The 19,436-nt window shown below is 55.8% G+C and overlaps 1 protein-coding gene across 1 annotated transcript in view; it reads right to left on the reverse strand.

Annotated features, from left to right (window-relative positions):
- Nucleotides 1-814: 814 nt before the first annotated feature.
- The window catches only part of LOC143383466 (uncharacterized), a 37,677-nt gene continuing 19,055 nt past the window's right edge, over nucleotides 815-19,436 (reverse strand). Inside the window, exons 8-9 of the mRNA XM_076838072.2 lie at nucleotides 19,297-19,302; nucleotides 815-1,843 (exon numbers count right to left, since the gene is read on the reverse strand). Of these exons, the coding sequence (XP_076694187.2) occupies nucleotides 815-1,843; nucleotides 19,297-19,302 (1,035 nt within the window). The remainder of the gene's footprint in view (nucleotides 1,844-19,296; nucleotides 19,303-19,436) is intronic.

Below are 19,436 nucleotides of genomic sequence, written 5' to 3' on the forward strand. Positions count from 1 at the left end.
GTCCTGCCACCCAGTCGGCCACGGGGTGTGGGCGGGTGCGTGGAGATTCCCAAGACTGTGCCGGGTCCTGGCGGGGGCAGCGAGGCCGTTCACCACCCAACTGGACTCCAGATCTCACGTCTACACACGCGGATGTCTCCAAGGTCGGGATGCCCGTGGGCACTAAGGACGCGCCCTCCTGCAGTTGTGGATTTTTTCCTTCAGTGACATGATCACGCGGCCCGTGATGGCTGGACCCTGGGTATAGCAGCAGCTCAGCTCCCACAGGAACCTAGACCCTTGACGTCCCTGGGGGATAGTCACTCAGTAGGACCGGGACAACCTGTGTCCTGAATGGCCCCGTGGAGCCGGGCTGCCACTGCCCTGCGCCTCCAGCCTCCCAGGAGGTGTGTGACAGAAACAGGAGAGCAGCCAGGGGAGGCGGGGAGCTCCAAGCCGGAGGGCATGGTGAGCTGTGCTCTGTGACCCGGGGAGTGCCACTGTGTTCTCATTTTCAAGCTGAGGAATCCAAAGCCCAGGAGTTACAGGGGACATGGTGGGGTTATGAGGCTGGGCGAGGAGGCACTTCCTCTGGGCTCTATCCCACCACACTTTGCCTTTTGGCCCCTCAATGTCTTGGGCATGTGCCACTGTGGGACAGCAACATGTCAGTATCCCCATTCTCTCCCACCTCTGTGGAGGGCTGGGGCGTCCTGTTCTGCAGCAGAAGTGTGGGTGCAATGTCAGCCACCAGGACACGCAGGCAGGACCTCCTGGCCCGTGGCCCTGCGGCCCCTGCCCCACCTCCTGGTTAACACACAGTCCACCGCTGAGCTCAGGTGTGGATTCGCAGGTGCCGGGTCAGGTTCGTGTTGCGGCTGAAGGTCTTCCCACACTCGGCGCAGCGGTAGGGCTTCTCGCCAGTGTGGATGCGCAGGTGCACCGTCAGCGAGGAGTTCTTGATGAAGGACTTCCCGCACTGCGCGCAGCGGTAGGGCTTCTCTCCGGTGTGGATGCGCTGGTGCTCTATCAGGTACGCGCTCTGGCTGAAGGCCTTGCCGCAGTCACTGCACTTGTAGGGACGCTCGCCGGTGTGCACAATCTGGTGCACGACAAGCGACGAGCGCCCGGTGAAGTGCTTCTTGCAGACGTAGCACTCGTAGGGCTTCTCGCCCGTGTGGATGCGCTGGTGCTGCGCGAGCGCCGAGTTCTTGCTGAAGGCCTTCCCGCACTGAGCGCACTCGAAGGGCTTCACTCCGATGTGGAACCTCTGGTGCTGGATGAGGTAGGAGCTCTGGCTGAAGGCCTTGCCGCACTCGTTGCACACGTACGGCTTCTCGCCAGTGTGGTTCCTCTGGTGCAAGGTAAGCGAGGAGCTCTTGTTGAAGGCCTTGCCACAATCTTTGCACGCGTACGGCTTCTCTCCCGTGTGCGTGCGCCGGTGCTCTGTCAGATGCATATTCTGGCTGAAGGCCTTGCCACACAAGGGACACACGTAGGGCTTCTCGCCCGTGTGCGTGCGCTGGTGCACAATGAGGTGCATGTTCTGGCTGAAGGCCCTGCCGCAGTCCCCGCACGCGTAGGGCTTCTCGCCCGTGTGGATGCGCTCATGCTGCGTGAGGGACGACGTCTTGCGGAAGGCCTTCCCGCACACACGGCACGCGTAGGGCTTCTCGCCCGTGTGCGTGCGCTGGTGCACTACGAGGTTCATGCGCTGGCTGAAGGCCTTGCCGCAGTCCCCGCACGCGTAGGGCTTCTCCCCCGTGTGCACGCGCCGGTGGATGGTGAGGGACGAGCGCTCAATGAAGGGCTTTCCGCACACGTCACAGCGGAAGGGCTTCTCGCCCGTGTGGATGCGCAGGTGCTTTACGAGGGACGAACTCCGACGGAAGGCTTTGCCGCACTCCCGGCAGTCGTAGGAGGCCAGGCGCTGGCCAGGGTCAGAACCGCTGGGGCGCTCCCCACGCGCCCCAAACAGGCAGGCCCCCTTCTCCGCGGGCACCTCCAGCGGTAGCGGGTCAGGGGTGCCGCTCTGCGTGGTAGAGGCCTTCAACTCACGGTCCTCAGAGACAAAGCCCTCTGCCAGGCTGCTGCCCTGGTCAGCGGGCCGCCGCTGCCCGCGAGACCCCATACCCCAGCCGCCCCGCGTGCACGCTCCTGCCCAGGCGCAGGTCCTCGCGGGCCCTCCCAAGGCTGCCCTGGCGGGTGCCTTGCCCTCCACCGTGTCATCCTTAGCATCCAACGCCTTCATTTCAGGTCTAGTCCCGCAGTCTGGAAAAACAAAACAAAACGACAAAAACAGAAGCAGTCAGCGATGCCGGCCGTGAGGAACATCCACAGCGGGACTGGGCACGGAGCCCAGGACGCTGGCAAGGCAGGGCCGGGCGAGCCGGGAAGCAGGGTGCGGGTGCGTGTGGCCGAAGGGCCGAGGGGGCAAAAAACGCCCCTTCGGGGAGGGAGAAGCGGGGCTGTGAGCTCCGGAGACGCACAGAGGCTTGGATGGATTGGCACGACGCCCGGGAGGAGGGCAGCCGAGGCTGCGCGCAGGCTCCACCCTCGCCCAGTGCACCGGAGCCCCCGCACTCGCTCGTACTAAAGTGTCCACCGGTGACGTGCCCACTGGTGACTCTGCTCCCTCACCTGCCCCCTGTCTGCCCCGGCCTTCCCCCTGCGAGGCTGACCTGCCACCGGTTTCTGGGTGTCAGGCAAAGGGAGAAATTGGCAGCATTGGCGGCGAAGTGGGGTGCTGGGGGTGCCACCCTCACCCTGCAGGGTGCAGGCCCCCTCCTGCGCTCCACCCGTGGTCTCCGCACGCCCTGGGGGCGCCCCAACCCCCACCTCCCCTCTGAGCGTCCTCACGCCCCATCTCTCCTGTGAGCCTAATAAGAAAACGCCCCTGCAGGACCTCAGTCAGACGTGGGGCATGGAAGGCAGCGGCTGCAGGTGTCGCCCGCAGGAGGCGCCTGGCAGAAGGCTGTGGCCACCGTGGCGGGGGCAGGAGCAGCCGTGGGTATCAGGTCCCAAGACCAGACATCTCCAGGTGGATGGTGGCGATGTCTGCACTACAGAGTGACCGAACCTAATGATATTAAACCACACTTAAAAATGATCAAAATTGTAAGTTTTATGTATATTTTATCACAATTTTTAAGTATATTTTTAGAGACTTAGCAGTCGTCCTTGCTGCTCCCCTTTCCTCCCACCACCAGTGTAAGTGTTACTGCATGCACAACTGGAGCCAGTGGGGCCAGAGCTCCTGCAGCCACCACAGGTTCTCACCCGAAGAGCGAGCCACAGGCTCCCCACCCTCCCCACTCGGCCTCCCCTTCACGCACCTCCATCCTGGGGACACTCACATCAGACCCAAGGCACTGGCAATGGAGTCCGGGCTGCCGGTGGCCTGTGGACTCCCCAGGCCTGGCCCCGCCCTCCGATGAACTGCCCATCCTTCTTGTGTGTGTGTGTGTGTGGGGGGGGGGTTGGGTGCTGGGGATTGAACCCAGGGGCGCTCTACCATGGAGCCACATCCCCAGTCCCTTTTATGTTTTACGTTGAGATGGGTTCACTGAGATGCCCAGGCCAGCCTGGAACTTGTGGTTTTCCTGCCTCAGCTGCCCAAGGAGCAGGGCTGCCCTTGGGTCCCCAGGGGTACAGGTGGCCCACCACACCCATTTCTTGTCCCTTCCTATCCCCTGCCCATGCTCTACAAATTACAAAAGAAATTCAGAATGAAGCCTTCAGAGCCTTGGGAAAAGGCATCTTAGATTTGACACTAAAAATACGATCCATAAAAGAAAAAACGTTGATACACTGGAGTTCACCAAGTTAAAGACCTCCCAGCTCTTCAACAAACGCTGGGCACCAGGTGCCCACACAAAGGAACAATTTGGACCCTTTCCTACACCACTCATAAAAATGAATCCCCAGCAGATCCCAGACCTAAGGAAGAGCTAAAACAGAACTGGAGAAGAATATAGGAGTTGACCCCTGCAACACTCTGCCACCAAAAGCCCAAATACAACAGAACAGATCAATGGGACTGGAAATTATGGAAATCAGAAATTAGATGGTGGGCCAGTCTACCCCAAAACCATCATGGAAATCAGACACTGGGTTTCAAATGACACCATCAAGAAAGGGAAAAGGGAGCCCCCAGAAGGGGGGTGTTTGCCCAGCATACCTGCTCAAAGACCCGCACCAGGAATGGGACTCTCAAAACTCCACCACGACCTAACTGATTTGAAAGGGATCACGCCCCAGGCTTGATGCCTGACAGAGATAACACACGAGGCACGGGACACAGGGAAGACTGTGACTCCAGATGAAGGCCAGGGCGATGAGGCCACCCATCTGTGTGGAAAGCCAGGCCGGAAAAGGGCAAGGCTGGTGGACCTGGACCTGAGCCCAGGCCCTGGACACGCCCTGGAAACAGTCGGAATACTCAACAAGCGGCTGGGAAGACAAACCGCAGGTGCCCACACGGTGGCATGATGCAGGGCGAGGAGGAGAAACGGACTGCCAAGACACACGGCCACTTGGGAGCAGCATGAGCAACATCACCAGGTCAAGGAACTGGACACGAAGGTGCACGCCCTGTGGCTGTGTGCACAGGATCAAGGACACGCTGAGACACTACAGGGACCAGACCCGGCCACAGGAGAGGGCCGGGAGGCAGGCGCGATCTCCAAGGGCAACAAGGGTGGTGGCGGACACGCTGTCCTGTCATGGCCCTGGTGGCACTGTGCACTGCACGTATGTGCTGGAATCGCAGGCCAGTCGTAGCCCAAAACCATCCACGAAGGAGACAGGACCGCTCCAGGTGCGGGTGGGGCTCCCTCCACAGGGCAGTGCCCAGACTGTGCGGCGTGGCCGACGACTAGGTCTTGCCCTTTGGTTTTCTTCCCACATACTTCCCCCACTTATGGAAGGGGCCTGAAGGACAGACCTTAAAAGTGGACTGTTAAAAATGTGACTTACGATACCAAACTGACTCCAAGAGACTTGCCCCGACTGCACTCCTGAAGTGGGTCTCTGGCCCTAAACCCTTTCTCCTTAATCTTAGTGTATTCCTAAAGGATGATCTCTCAATTTGTAAACTTCTATCAGGAAAGCGTTTTGGAACTTCAGGCTGTGACCTGTGTGTCACCTTGTGTGTCTGTGAACTGCCAGCTCCTGTCAGTGTGGTCTGATCACCTACCGCTCACTTAGTCTTTCTGCCCTTTGTTCCCAGGGGTTGTTGATGGATCATGACTCCTTGGTTATACATGTGAAGAAATCATCCTCATGTCACCTACCAACCTTACTTTGATCCTCAAGCCATGACAGGACCAGGAACGTACCCTCTGTGCCAGCTCCTCAGCTGCACCTTCTAGCAGCCCCACACTTTTCCTGGCAGGATCCTTTTCCTGTGTCTTTGTGGTCCTGTTATGGGCTGCTGGTGATGCCGTAGTACCACCCTTACCCAGAGAGACCAGGGTCCTGTAGTTCTCCAGCGTGACATCCCTGTGCAGGTCCTCTGGGCAGGCTCCAGCTGCTGCCACTGACTCCTGCAGAGCAGACGGCACCGCGCACCGCCAGGCCCTCCTCACAGGTCTGGGGTGTGGCCGGAAACCCCGGCCGGATTCAGGGACGTCTGTGAAGTCAGGAGCAGACAGGGAGGAGGCTCTAGTGCCTCCTGCGGGGCGGGTACCAGGGTCTGGAGATGCGGCCACAGGGGCTGAGCAGAGCTCTGAAGCACCTCCTAAGGGTGGCTTAGGGTGAGGCTGCGCACAGTCTGGAGAGCTGGGGGGCTTCTGGAAGAGGGTCCATGGAGCCAGAGCTGGGCCCTAGCAGGTGGTCAGGTGGCTGGGGTGGGGAGCAGTCCTTGAGGCACAGGCGTGAACCATGAGACCACACCACAGCGGAGCAGCAGACGGTGACAGAAGGGTCACAGAGCAGTGGCCCTCACTTCCTCCCAGCTGCTCAGTGCCAGCACTTCTGGGCGGTGTCATGGGTCAGATCAAGTGCTGTGCCCCAAACATTTGTAAGGGCACATCCTGACTCCCAGGGCCCTGACCAGACTGAGACACAGGGTGGCTGGGGAAGTGATCAGTCACGACAAGGTCACCCTGCAGCAGTAGCCCTGGCCGGTCATGACCATGTCCCTGTAAGAGGTGAGAAGGCAGGCATGCAGAACCCAGCCAAGATGGCAGCTGTGTGCCAACGCATGCCACCCAGCCACAGGGACAGTGCCAGGGCAGACCACTCCCCCACCTTCAGAAGGGTGGAGTCCTGTGGGCAACTTGCCAGGGCGTCAGTCTCCGGGGTGGGAGGACAGCTCCTGATGGCCCTGTACAGCCACCCGGTAGATGGACACAGCACTTCCCGTGCTGACCCACTCACTAATTCAGAGCAGGCCACAAGACAGCCACGGCGGCCTGTCACCTCTCAGTGACCTCTCCCAGCCCCTTCCTGCCTGCCCCAGCACTTCTGGTTCCCACACGGCCCGCTGGGCCCTGCCAGGAGCAGGCGCTGCAGGGAGCTGGCAGGTGCAGAGGGCATCCGGCACAGAGGGGCAGACCCTGCGTGGTTTAGATGTGAGGCGCCCCCGCGGGCAGTGTGGGGGGAAACGCTGGGTCGTGAGCTGCCCACCTGACCGTGCATCAGTCCCCTGGCGGGGTTAGCTGTGGTAACTGGAGGTGGCCGGGCTGTGGCTGGAGGAGGTGGTCCTGGGGGCTGTGCCTTGGGGCCTTTATCTTGTCATGGAGAGGAGAGCTCTCTCTGCTTCCTGGTGCCATGTCCTCAGGCGCCCTCCCGCACACACACTCTGCCCTGATGTTCTGCCTCACCTCAGGTCCAGGGAACAGAGGTGGCCATCTATGCACTGAAAGACTCTGAAATTGTGAGCCCCCAAATAAACTCTTCCTCCTCTGATTGTTTTTCTCAGGTCTTTTGGTCCCAGCAGCAAAAAAGCTGACTAAAACAGCCGCTCCTCTGGTCACACGGCAGCTAGTGGACACCAGGCATGGAAATCCAGGGCTGGATCCAGAGCCTGGATCCTAATGCCTCTCGGGAACCAGCAAGAGGGCGGATGGGAAAACTTGGGAGTGTCCAGGTACAACGTCCCCATCCTGACGGGACCCCAACCCTGCCCCGCCTGCTCCTTCATCTCACCTGCTGCCCTGAGCCTCGGCGCTCTCCTCTCCTCAGCCCAGCCAGCCCCTTCCCCTCCTTCCCGGAAGGTCTCGGCAGGAGGGTGGCAGGACCTGACTCTGGACCTCAGGGGACACCCTGTGCCTGCAACTGTGCTCTCACAGCTCTGCTCGCAAGCCCAGAGGTGGAAGCATCCTGTGGAACCTCAGCCAGATCCGTCCAGGTGGAACCCGAGGCGGCCTTACAGAAGACCTGAGCCCCGCTACAGCACGGTGGGCCTCGAGGACAATGTACCACGTCAGATCTGCCGCCACCAAAGCACCAGAACTGCAGAATTCCACTGTGAGGGAGGACGGAGGGCAGCCGGTCTCGGGCGGGGGTGGGGGCCCGGGAGGTAGTGTCCAGTGCTGGAGTTTCAGTTCTGGGTCAACTGGTCCATAAAGCCAACAGGTGGAGACAGGCCGCGTGGGCGGACATGGGTGTGCACTGGAGTATCACAGCTGCGTGGAAGGAGCACACGTGTCCTCAGGGACACACCCCATCAGTATTTTGCTAAGTGGAAAAAAAAAGTCACAGAAGAGCTCCTATTGCATGACTTCATGGATCCGAGACGCAGTCTATGGAGACAAAGGCGAACCGTGGTAGCCACGGGCCGGGTTCACAGGCAGAACAGGAGCAGGGCTAAAGACCACATGGTCTTTTGGAGGCGATAAATGACCTAAAACCGATAGTGGCGATGGTGCCACAACGGTGAGTTTACCAGAACTGGCGAAGCACGCACTTGGCGGCAGGTGAGGGCAAGCCCTAGGTGAAGATGCAGCAAGCCGGGCTCAGGAGTGAGTCCACGCACACGTTCCTACAGCAGAACGAGCTGTGGCCGGAGCCAGCAGCCACGCGGAGTACTCAGGGGACAAGCAGCAGGCAGGACAAGATGCCGCTGCTGCTGACCTGTGGGCGGCGAGGCCTTGCACGGGCTGAGCACCATGGAGGCCCTGCAGGCCAGGATGGCCTCGACCTCCGACACAAAATGCTTTTGCAACCAGAAATAAAGTGAAACGAACAAATTAAGTGAGTGAGAAAAAGCGAACCTGGAGGAGCAGCCGCCACGGTGTCTATGCATTACGTGCTCTTGTGAGCACACACACACACTTCTCCTGTCTAGGGACACGAGGTTCCTGCAGGCCAGGGAGCACAAGATGTGGGCCACCTGCTACAGGAAGGGCCAAACAGACAGCGGTTTTTTAAAATTTTAAAATACAAAGTACTTAAAAGTTGGATTTTTAAAAATTAAAAGTAGACAAATAATAAAAGAAATGGCTAATAAACATTTTCTAAGAATTAAGCCCAGCAATGATTCAAACACTGCCACCTGGAAAGAGGTCCGGTGTCACCATATGTCACCTATCATGCTCCAGGGCACCACTATCTCTTAAATCCATCTATCCCTTTGTCCACGTGTCTTCTGCATCCAGCACCGGTCACACACAGACAGTGTGTACTCACCCGTGGGGACTCACCTGCCCCAACACACCTGGACAGCTACACCGACAGGCCTGCTCAGCCACGGCTCCTTCTCAGGAGACGCTCCGAAAGACATCATCTAAGACCCGGGAAGAGTGGACCCGCCTGTGTCCCTCGACCACAGCGGTGACCAGAACGCGGGAGACCAGCATGTGTTCAACAAGGGAAGCATGGGGAACCAGGGACACCACGCAGAGACCCATGTCGACACTCACAGATGTCACAGAGGAGTTTTAAACAACATGGAGAAGAAACACCAGGATGGAGTCTTTGATTAAAAAGCAGAATACAAGATTGCTTAGCCAGGGTCGTCGTTATTTTTGCAAAACAACGTGAGTGTCCAGGGAGAAAGAGACCGACCTGAACACTGCGGAGTGCTCCTCTGCGGGGGGTCTCCAGGGTGAATTTCATCTCCTACGCGTTTTCTTATGGATTTTCTACCATATGATCATGTATTTACTAATGATCATGTATCTCCTTTCCTCTGGCAACTTCCTTCCATGATCTGTTCATGTGTGTGATTGGGAGGCAGCCAGAGGACTCGGAGGGCAGCTGCAGGAGGGCAGCACTCCCAGCTGCCCCCTGGCTCAGGATCCTGTGCAGTGCTGCTTCTCAACAGGGAGCTCAGAGAGGGAGTCCCCGACACTCAGCACAGAGAGCCTCCCAGGGACTCAGAAATTCAGGTGCACTAAACAAAGAGCAGGAAAGAAGGCCCGGGGGCCAAGTGGCTGCTGCAGGGGCAGCAGCACCCATCACCACGGACCCTCCGGAAAAGCAGCCTGAACTTGTTGAGGCAGAGGCCACGCGTGAAAAGTGCAGTGTGTTTCCTGACTGGCTGCAGAGGGCTGCTGCGGAGCCGAGGTCACAGCAAACTCCACCATGCTGGCCCCGCAGGCACCTGCCATGGGGCCAGGGTATGGCTAGCAGGATGTGCATGAAACAGGCACAGAGAAGATGGCACCCAGGGGACCCACGTCAGAGACACTCGGGTAGCCCACCCGCTTCTCCTTCGAGTCTGGCTGCTCATGTGACCAGCCGAAGCGGGTCAGGAATATGAACGCCCAGCATGAACACACTCAGGGACGGAGCCTGGGGAAGGCTGGGCAGCAAGTGGGTGGGGGAGTGGCCCCCTGCCTCATGAGTGGGATCCCAGGGAGACTCCTGAGACCCAGACTCCCAGCAGAGGGTGGCAAGTGCCAGGCCCTAGGGTGTCCTGACCTCGGCTCTCAGAGCAGTCACCACCCAGCAAGCCCTGAGGCCTGACCAGCCCTAGGCCCACCCACCAGAGGTGCACCCACAGAACGCTGCAGCCGCCCCACCCTGGGACTGCACCCATCTGGCAAATGAGAAATGGGACCAAATGAAACACTGGAAATAAAACAAAATAGCAACAATTAGTTAAAAAAAACAAAACCTCTCTATAATAATAAGTGAAAATGGTCTCAACTATCCAATCCAAAGACACAGGCTGGCAGGATGGATCAAAAACCAGACCCACTCTGTGTGGACTGAAGAGATGCCCCTTCCAGGCACAGGCCTCACAGGCTGAAGACGAAAGGCACAAGTTCACATCCCAAGCAAATGCAGCCCCCAAGTAGGCAGAGCAGCTGCCCTGGGATCTCACAAAGCAGACTGCACAGCAAGACCAGAGACACACAGAAGGTCACCTGACAGCGGTAAAGGGATCAACACCAGCAGAAGACATGACAATAGTAGATATCTATGCCCCAAACACTGGTGCACCTAAGTATAGAAAACAGATAACATTCAAATTAAAGACTCAGACAGACCCAACATACAATAATCCTGGGTGATTTCAACACACCTCTCTCACCCAGACCTATCTAAACTCAGTGAAGACTCATCCGAGTCTCAAATGGCGATAACAGACTCTAGAGAATATTTCATCCAACAAAAGCTAATACACTTTCTTCTCAGCAGCTCATGGAACTTTCTCCAAAATAAACCATATTTTAGTCCATAAAGCAACTCTTAGCAAACACACAAAAACTGATACAATTTCTTGCATCTGATTATAAATCAACACCAAAACCCCATAGAAACTAAGTAAGCGTGCGGAGTCTGGACCATACTCTTCTGGATGAACGGGTGATAGAAGAAATCACAGGAGAAATGTGAAAATTCTTAGAATGAAATGAGAACAGCGACCCGACTCTGTGTCACTGTGAGGACAGCTCTAAGAGCCAAGTCTACAGCCACGAGAAACAGCCTACCTGGGGGATCAGAGAGACCTAGGAGATCAGAGAGACCCACAGCCTACCTGGGAGAACAGAGAGATCCACAGCCTACCTGGGGGATCAGAGAGACCTAGGAGATCAGAGAGACCCACAGCCTACCTGGGGGATCAGAGAGACCCACAGCCTACCTGGGGGATCAGAGAGACCTGGGAGATCAGAGAGACCCACAGCCTACCTGGGGGATCAGAGAGACCTAGGAGATCAGAGAGACCCACAGCCTACCTGGGGGATCAGAGAGACCCACAGCCTACCTGGGGGATCAGAGAGACCTAGGAGATCAGAGAGACCCACAGCCTACCTGGGGGATCAGAGAGACCTAGGAGATCAGAGAGACCCACAGCCTACCTGGGGGATCAGAGAGACCCACAGCCTACCTGGGGGATCAGAGAGACCCACAGCCTACCTGGGGGATCAGAGAGACCTAGGAGATCAGAGAGACCCACAGCCTACCTGGGGGATCAGAGAGACCCACAGCCTACCTGGGGGATCAGAGAGACCCACAGCCTACCTGGGGGATCAGAGAGACCCACAGCCTACCTGGGGGATCAGAGAGACCCACAGCCTACCTGGGGGATCAGAGAGACCCACAGCCTACCTGGGGGATCAGAGAGACCCACAGCCTACCTGGGGGATCAGAGAGACCCACAGCCTACCTGGGGGATCAGAGAGACCCACAGCCTACCTGGGGGATCAGAGAGACCCACAGCCTACCTGGGGGATCAGAGAGACCCACAGCCTACCTGGGGGATCAGAGAGACCTAGGAGATCAGAGAGACCCACAGCCTACCTGGGGGATCAGAGAGACCTAGGAGATCAGAGAGACCCACAGCCTACCTGGGGGATCAGAGAGACCTAGGAGATCAGAGAGACCCACAGCCTACCTGGGGGATCAGAGAGACCCACAGCCTACCTGGGGGATCAGAGAGACCTAGGAGATCAGAGAGACCCACAGCCTACCTGGGGGATCAGAGAGACCTAGGAGATCAGAGAGACCCACAGCCTACCTGGGGGATCAGAGAGACCCACAGCCTACCTGGGGGATCAGAGAGACCCACAGCCTACCTGGGGGATCAGAGAGACCCACAGCCTACCTGGGGGATCAGAGAGACCCACAGCCTACCTGGGGGATCAGAGAGACCTAGGAGATCAGAGAGACCCACAGCCTACCTGGGGGATCAGAGAGACCCACAGCCTACCTGGGGGATCAGAGAGATCCGAGGTCAACGATCTGATGACGCCTCCTCTCAAGGCCCTTGAAAAACAAGAGGAAAACCAATTCCAAGACCAGTGTAAGGAAGAAAATAGATCAGAGCTGAAGTCAATGAAATCGAGAATTAAAAAATACAATTTTTAAGAATCAATGAAACAAAAAGTTGATTCTTTGAAAAGATAAAATTGAGAAGCCCTTAGCCACACTGCACAAAAGAGAAGACCCCAAACTAATGAAATCAGAGGTGAAAAGGAGAGATCACCACAGACATCATAGGATAATCAAGGACTATTTTTAAAGTGTATACTTCAGTGAATTGGAAAACCTAGAAAAAACAGATATACTTCTAGACAGATATGACCTGCCACAATTGAACCAAGAGAACATGGAAACCACATGTAGGCCGATAGCTAGGAACGAGACAGAAGCAATCATGAAAAGTCTTCTGACAAAGAAAAGCCCAGGAGCAGGTGGATTCTCGGCTGAATTCTATCAGTCCTTTAAAGAAGAGCTAAACGCCAATGCTCCTCAAATTATTCCATGACAGAGAGAGGGATGGGACACTTAGAATTCATTCCACGAAGCCAAATACCAAGCCAGTAGGACATATCAAGGAAAGAAGACTACAGATCAAAAATCCCCGATGAAATCAGACCCAAAAAATCCTTAATAAAACTTGGCAAATTGTGTTCAACAACTTATGAAGAAGATGTGCATCATGACCAAGGTGGACTTTTCCCAGGGATACAGGGTGGTTTACTATGCAAATCAAGGGCTGGGGCCGGGGCTCAGTGGTCGAACACTCGCCTCGCACATGTGAGGCCTTGGGTTCTATTCTCAACACCTCATAAAAATAAATAAAATAAAGATATTGTGTCCATCTACAACTAAAAACATATTTCAAAAAACATGCAAGTAAGTAAATGTGATTCATCACATAAATAGCAGGATAAAAATCACTTAATCATCTCAACAGATGCAGTGAAAGCCTCTGAAAAAATTCAGTACTCATTCATGATAAAAAAAAAAAACTAAAAAAAATGAGGCATAAAAGGAACCTATCTCAACATCATAAAGGCCAACATAATAGTGAATGAGTAAAAACTTAAAAGTATCCCCTTTAGAACCTGGAACAAGACAAGCTGTCTACTCACCATTCCTATTCCACATAGCATTAGAAATGCTAGCCAGAGCAATTAGGCAAGAGAAGGAAATAAAAAGGGTAAAAAATAGGGAAGGAATAAGTCAAACTGTCATTGCAGATAAGATGATCCTATACTCAGAAGATCTAAAAAAAACTCTACCAGAAGACTGCTGGAGCTAATAAACAAATTCAGCCAAGTAGCTGGTTGCAAAATCAATAGAATCAAAAATAATGAATACACTAATAATGAGTCTGCTGATAAAGAAATCAGGAAAACAATTCCATTCACAATAGCCTCATAAAAAAAATAACTAGGAATCAATCTACCTAAGGAGGTGGAAGAACCTCTACAATGAAAATTATAGAAGACTGAAGAATGAAATAGAAGACTTTGAAGATGGAGAAAGCCCTCCCATGTTCATGGACAGGCAGGATTAATTTTGTTAAAATGGCCATACTACCAAGAACAACACACAGATCAATGCAATCCCATCAAAGTACCAAAAACATTCTTCAGAGAACTACAAAAATTAATTTGGAAGAATGAAAGATCCAGAATAAAGCAATTATAAACAAACAAACAAAAACCCAGCAATACTAGAGTCATCACGACAGAGCTACAGTAACAAAAACTGCATCATAGTGATATAAAAACAGATGCACACACCAGAGGAACAGACAGAAGACCCAGAGACAGACTCAGCCATCTGATCCGTGATGAAGACACCAGAAACACACATTCTAACCAATGGTGCTGGGAAGTGGCTATCCCTAGGTAAAAGAATGAGATAAAAGTCTTATCTCTCAGCCTGCACAAAAATCAACTCAAAATGGATTGAAGACCTAGAAATTAGGCCAGAAACCATGAAATTTTTGGAAAAAAAAATAGGGTCAACACTTCAACAGGCAATGACTTTCTCCATAGGACTCAAAGCTCAGGAAATAATATCAAGAGTTAATAAATGGAATGGCATCAAATTTAAAAACTTCTGCACAACAAAGGAAACAATTAAGAATTCGAAGAAAGACCTACAGAATGGAAGAAAATTGTTGAGAACCATAACTTTTTGCCAGAAGTAATGGTTGAGAGGGAGCCATTAAGGCGATGATAATTAAGTTAAGCTGTGTCAATAGAGTGGCCCCTGCTGCCTTGGGCGCAGCTCTCCCGGGGATTCCTGGAAAGTTCACGTTGGTTGGTGAAGTTCCGGTGGGGAGTTCGGTTGGTGTGTGGTGTGTTCCTGGAGGAGCCATGTGGGTGGTGTTCGGGAGAGTTCCCGGGGAGTGTGCATGGAGTGCTGTGGGAGTTCGGAAATATAGTTTGTTCCTGCTTGAGTGGCTCGTGATTTGTGCCCAGCCAGACTGCGGCAGAAAATCTTTACTAACTACTCTTCTGATGGAGGATTAATATCCAGAATTATAAAAACCCAAAAAACTCAACACCAGAAAAAATAGGCAAATGAATTAAACAAACACTTATCAAAAGAAGAAATACAAATGGCCAACAAATATATATATATATATGTGTGTATATATATAAAGTTCAACATCATTATCAATTAAGAAAACACAAATCAAAACTACAATGAAATTTCATGTGACTCCAGTTAGAATGGCAGTCATCAAGAATAGAAGCAGTGGTAAATGCTGGAGAGGGTGTGGAGAAAAAGGAACACTTTTACAAAGCTGGGTTATAAATTAGCACGACGACTATGGAAATCAGTATAGAGGCTCCTCAAAAGACCAGACGTGCAGCCACCATATGACCAGCTACAACACTCTTACTACAGCAAACACGCACACCCATGTTTATGCAGCACAATTCACAGCAGTCAAAATATGGAACCAGCCTAGGTGTCCATCAACAGGTGAATGGATAAAGAAAATGAGGGATTTATACACAATGGAGTTTTCTTCTTTTTTAGTTGTAGAGAGACACAATGTGTTTATTTTTATTTATTTATTCTTATGTGGTGCTAAGGATCGAACCCAGGGCCTCACGCATGCGAGACAAGTGCTCTACCACTGAGTCACAACCCCAGCCCCGACACACAATGTAGTTTTACTCAGCCATAAAGAAGGATGAAATTATGTCATTTGCAGGAAAAATGGATGAAACTGGAGACCATCATGTTGAGTGAAATAAACCCAGGTCAAAGATCATATGTTTCCTCTCATACATGTCAGCTAGAGAGGAAAACGGAAAAGAAAGTGGGGAGGATCTTACGAAAAATGAAGGGTGATCAGCAGAGCAGAGAAAAGGGACTGGGGGAGGGAGGAGAGGCGGACGGGGAAACCCTGGGCCCCACTGCTGCACACAACTAGAGCACACCCATGCACTATGGGAAAGAGGAGGGCCAGGCGCACCGGCGCACACGCTTGCTGCAGCAAACAAGACACAGGTTCAAAGGCCGGGGAATCCTCGCGGCATAAAATTGGATCAAAACAACCCTCGAGATTGAGCAGCAGAGCCAACACTCGCTCGGCCTTTACAGCGCTCCTCCAGGAAGGAAGATCTCGGCTCAACTCCAGCGCCCACGGGCTCCTCCCGGACAGAGGCCTGTGCGTGGACCGTGTGGCCTCAGCACCCGCATCCTGACGCCCAGTGCTCTGGGCGGAGTACTTATATGCCATCTACTTCTATTACAAACTATTTCTGGTCTAAAAGTAAGTTTATGGGGAAAAAAATCCAACAGCCACACACCCCCACCCAGCTAAAGATAAAGCATCGTGGCTGGGACTGAAGACCCCACGTGGCCCCCCATATCCTCCTCCTTCTCACTGGAGGTCCCCCCACCTCCTAGATGGGGTGTGCCTGCTTCCACAGGTGTGTGTCCTGTCACAGCACAGGTGGACGCCCACAATGGACATTTAGGGCTGCACGTCCACTTCTAAAGGCCACACGCCCAGCAGCACCTCACCCAGGCCCGTGTTATTCAGCATAATGTGTTTAAGCCACCACTCACCAGGGGCCCACCTGGGAGCCCAAGGGCAGGCCAGGCCACTTCGGCACTGCCCTGTCCTGCAGGGCTGGCCCCCAGCCCTGGAGGGTGCCAGACGAGGGCATGCCCTCCTTACCAAGGCACACACAGCCCCCAGGAGACAGCTGGGGACGAGGGCCCTGGAGGGGTCTGTGTGGGTGGAGGCTCATGGGGAAGCAAGAGCCCCGTGCCCCGGGCCCGAGGCTTCTGAAAGGAGGGCAGGGGTGACATGACTCACCGGCGGTACATCAGTCGGCAGCTGAGCAGCCATCTCTCCACCGGGACACGATCATCAGGGGAAGAGGACGGTCCTGAGGGACCAACAGAGCTGTGGATGTGGGGGACAGACCAGGTGAGAGGTCAGGCCTGGCCCTCACAAGGACACACAGGAGGACACACACAGGGCCCGTGTTGAGGGGGCTTGCTGCATGCAAGGCACTCCACACATGATCTCATGGAAGCCCTGTCTGCCTGGAAGTGGGCACTACTACCCACCCACTTCACAGAGGGGGGAACGGAGGCCAAGCGAGCCAAGCCTCTGCCCCAGATGGGAGCCAGGACTGGAGTGGGCGGAGTACGTCGGGGTCCACGGGCTTAACAGTAGCCCATGGCCTCCCAGATGCACCTCACAGGCTGCTCTACCACACGCAGCCTTCTGGGGGAGCAGGACCCCTGGCTCCTCCCACTGCCTCCGGCTGCCCTGCCCAGCCCCAGCCCCTTGGGTGCTCCCAGACCTTATGCTGCTGTCCTTACTATGGGCGTGAGCCATGTTTGTTCCCAAGGGCAGACCTCATGGGGCTGTCCAGGGCCCTCAGAGGCAGGTTCCACATGCACAGAAAGGGCCAGTGGCCACAGCCTGGGTCATCACCTCCCCTTCCCTGAGCTCCCTTAGGACAAAAGGAAACCAGGGCCCAGGCCCCGACCCCGAACCCAGGCAGGACTTTCCACCTAGTCAGTCACCTGGCCGGCCATTTGGTCTGCGCCTCCCTGTTCACAGCACACTCAGCTTCTGCTCACACCAGTCCAGGGGGCCACTGAAAACTGTTGATGTAGGAAGAAGAATCAGGGACTGATTTAAATGAAGCTGAAGAAATAGGACAGCTGGCACAGGTCAGGGCAACACCCGCAGGCCCAGGACAGCTGGCACAGGTCAGGGCAACACCCGCAGGCCCAGGACAGCTGGCACAGGTCAGGGCAACACTGAGGCCCAGGACAGCTGGCGCAGGTCAGGGCAACACTGAGGCCCAGGACAGCTGGCGCAGGTCAGGGCAACACCCACAGGCCCAGGACAGCTGGCACAGGTCAGGGCAACACCCGCAGGCCCAGGACAGCTGGCACAGGTCAGGGCAACACCCGCAGGCCCAGGACAGCTGGCACAGGTCAGGGCAACACTGAGGCCCAGGACAGCTGGCGCAGGTCAGGGCAACACCCGCAGGCCCAGGACAGCTGGCACAGGTCAGGGCAACACCCGCAGGCCCAGGACAGCTGGCACAGGTCAGGGCAACACCCGCAGGCCCAGGACAGCTGGCACAGGTCAGGGCAACACCCGCAGGCCCAGGACAGCTGGCACAGGTCAGGGCAACACCCGCAGGCCCAGGACAGCTGGCGCAGGTCAGGGCAACACTGAGGCCCAGGAGAGCTGGCACAGGTCAGGGCAACACCCAGGCCCAGGACAGCTGGCACAGGTCAGGGCAACACCCACAGGCCCAGGACAGCTGGCACAGGTCAGGGCAACACCCACAGGCCCAGGACAGCTGGCACAGGTCAGGGCAACACCCACAGGCCCAGGACAGCTGGCGCAGGTCAGGGCAACACCCACAGGCCCAGGACAGCTGGCGCAGGTCAGGGCAACACCCAGGCCCAGGACAGCTGGCACATGTCAGGGCAATACTGAGGCCCAGGACAGCTGGCACAGGTCAGGGCAACACTGAGGCCCAGGACAGCTGGCACAGGTCAGGGCAACACTGAGGCCCAGGACAGCTGGCACAGGTCAGGGCAACACTGAGGCCCAGGACAGCTGGCACAGGTCAGGGCAACACTGAGGCCCAGGACAGCTGGCACAGGTCAGGGCAACACTGAGGCCCAGGACAGCTGGCGCAGGTCAGGGCAACACCCGCAGGCCCAGGACAGCTGGCACAGGTCAGGGCAATACTGAGGCCCAGGAGAGCTGGCACAGGTCAGGGCAACACCCGCAGGCCCAGGACAGCTGGCACAGGTCAGGGCAACACCCACAGGCCCAGGACAGCTGGCACAGGTCAGGGCAATACTGAGGCCCAGGACAGCTGGCGCAGGTCAGGGCAACGCTGAGGCCCAGGACAGCTGGCACAGGTCAGGGCAACGCTGAGGCCCAGGACAGCTGGCACAGGTCAGGGCAACACTGAGGCCCAGGACAGCTGGCACAGGTCAGGGCAACACCCGCAGGCCCAGGACAGCTGGCACAGGTCAGGGCAACACTGAGGCCCAGGAGAGCTGGCACAGGTCAGGGCAACACCCGCAGGCCCAGGACAGCTGGCACAGGTCAGGGCAACACCCGCAGGCCCAGGACAGCTGGCACAGGTCAGGGCAACACTGAGGCCCAGGACAGCTGGCGCAGGTCAGGGCAACACTGAGGCCCAGGACAGCTGGCACAGGTCAGGGCAACACTGAGGCCCAGGACAGCTGGCACAGGTCAGGGCAACACCCGCAGGCCCAGGACAGCTGGCACAGGTCAGGGCAACACCCGCAGGCCCAGGACAGCTGGCACAGGTCAGGGCAACACCCGCAGGCCCAGGACAGCTGGCACAGGTCAGGGCAACACCCGCAGGCCCAGGACAGCTGGCACAGGTCAGGGCAACACCCGCAGGCCCAGGAGAGCCGGGCTGCCCTGAACATCTACAACCTGGAGATCACCTGGGAAAGCCCAGTCCCCCTCCACCATGGACCTTCAGCAACTGCCATCTCTCAAAACTCCAAAATCACTGGGAGTTTATCAAAATGTCATTACTCAGCATGGACTCCTGGCCAGCCTGGAGCCTGAAAGGTGCCACTTGGGGGCCAGAAGCAGCATTCATCCTGTCGGGGGTACTGGGCTTGGACCAGGGCCTCACACATGCCGGGCAAGTGCTCTGCTCAGAAGAGCCCCCCAGTCCAGCGTCAGCACTTCTAAACCAGCTTCCAGGGCAAGAACCCCTGAGACAAAAGGAGCCACAGCACCAAGCCAGGCCTTGTCATGGCAA

This window comes from Callospermophilus lateralis, chromosome 18 (assembly GCF_048772815.1).
Source record: "Callospermophilus lateralis isolate mCalLat2 chromosome 18, mCalLat2.hap1, whole genome shotgun sequence".
NCBI classification, from domain to species: Eukaryota; Metazoa; Chordata; class Mammalia; order Rodentia; family Sciuridae; genus Callospermophilus; species Callospermophilus lateralis.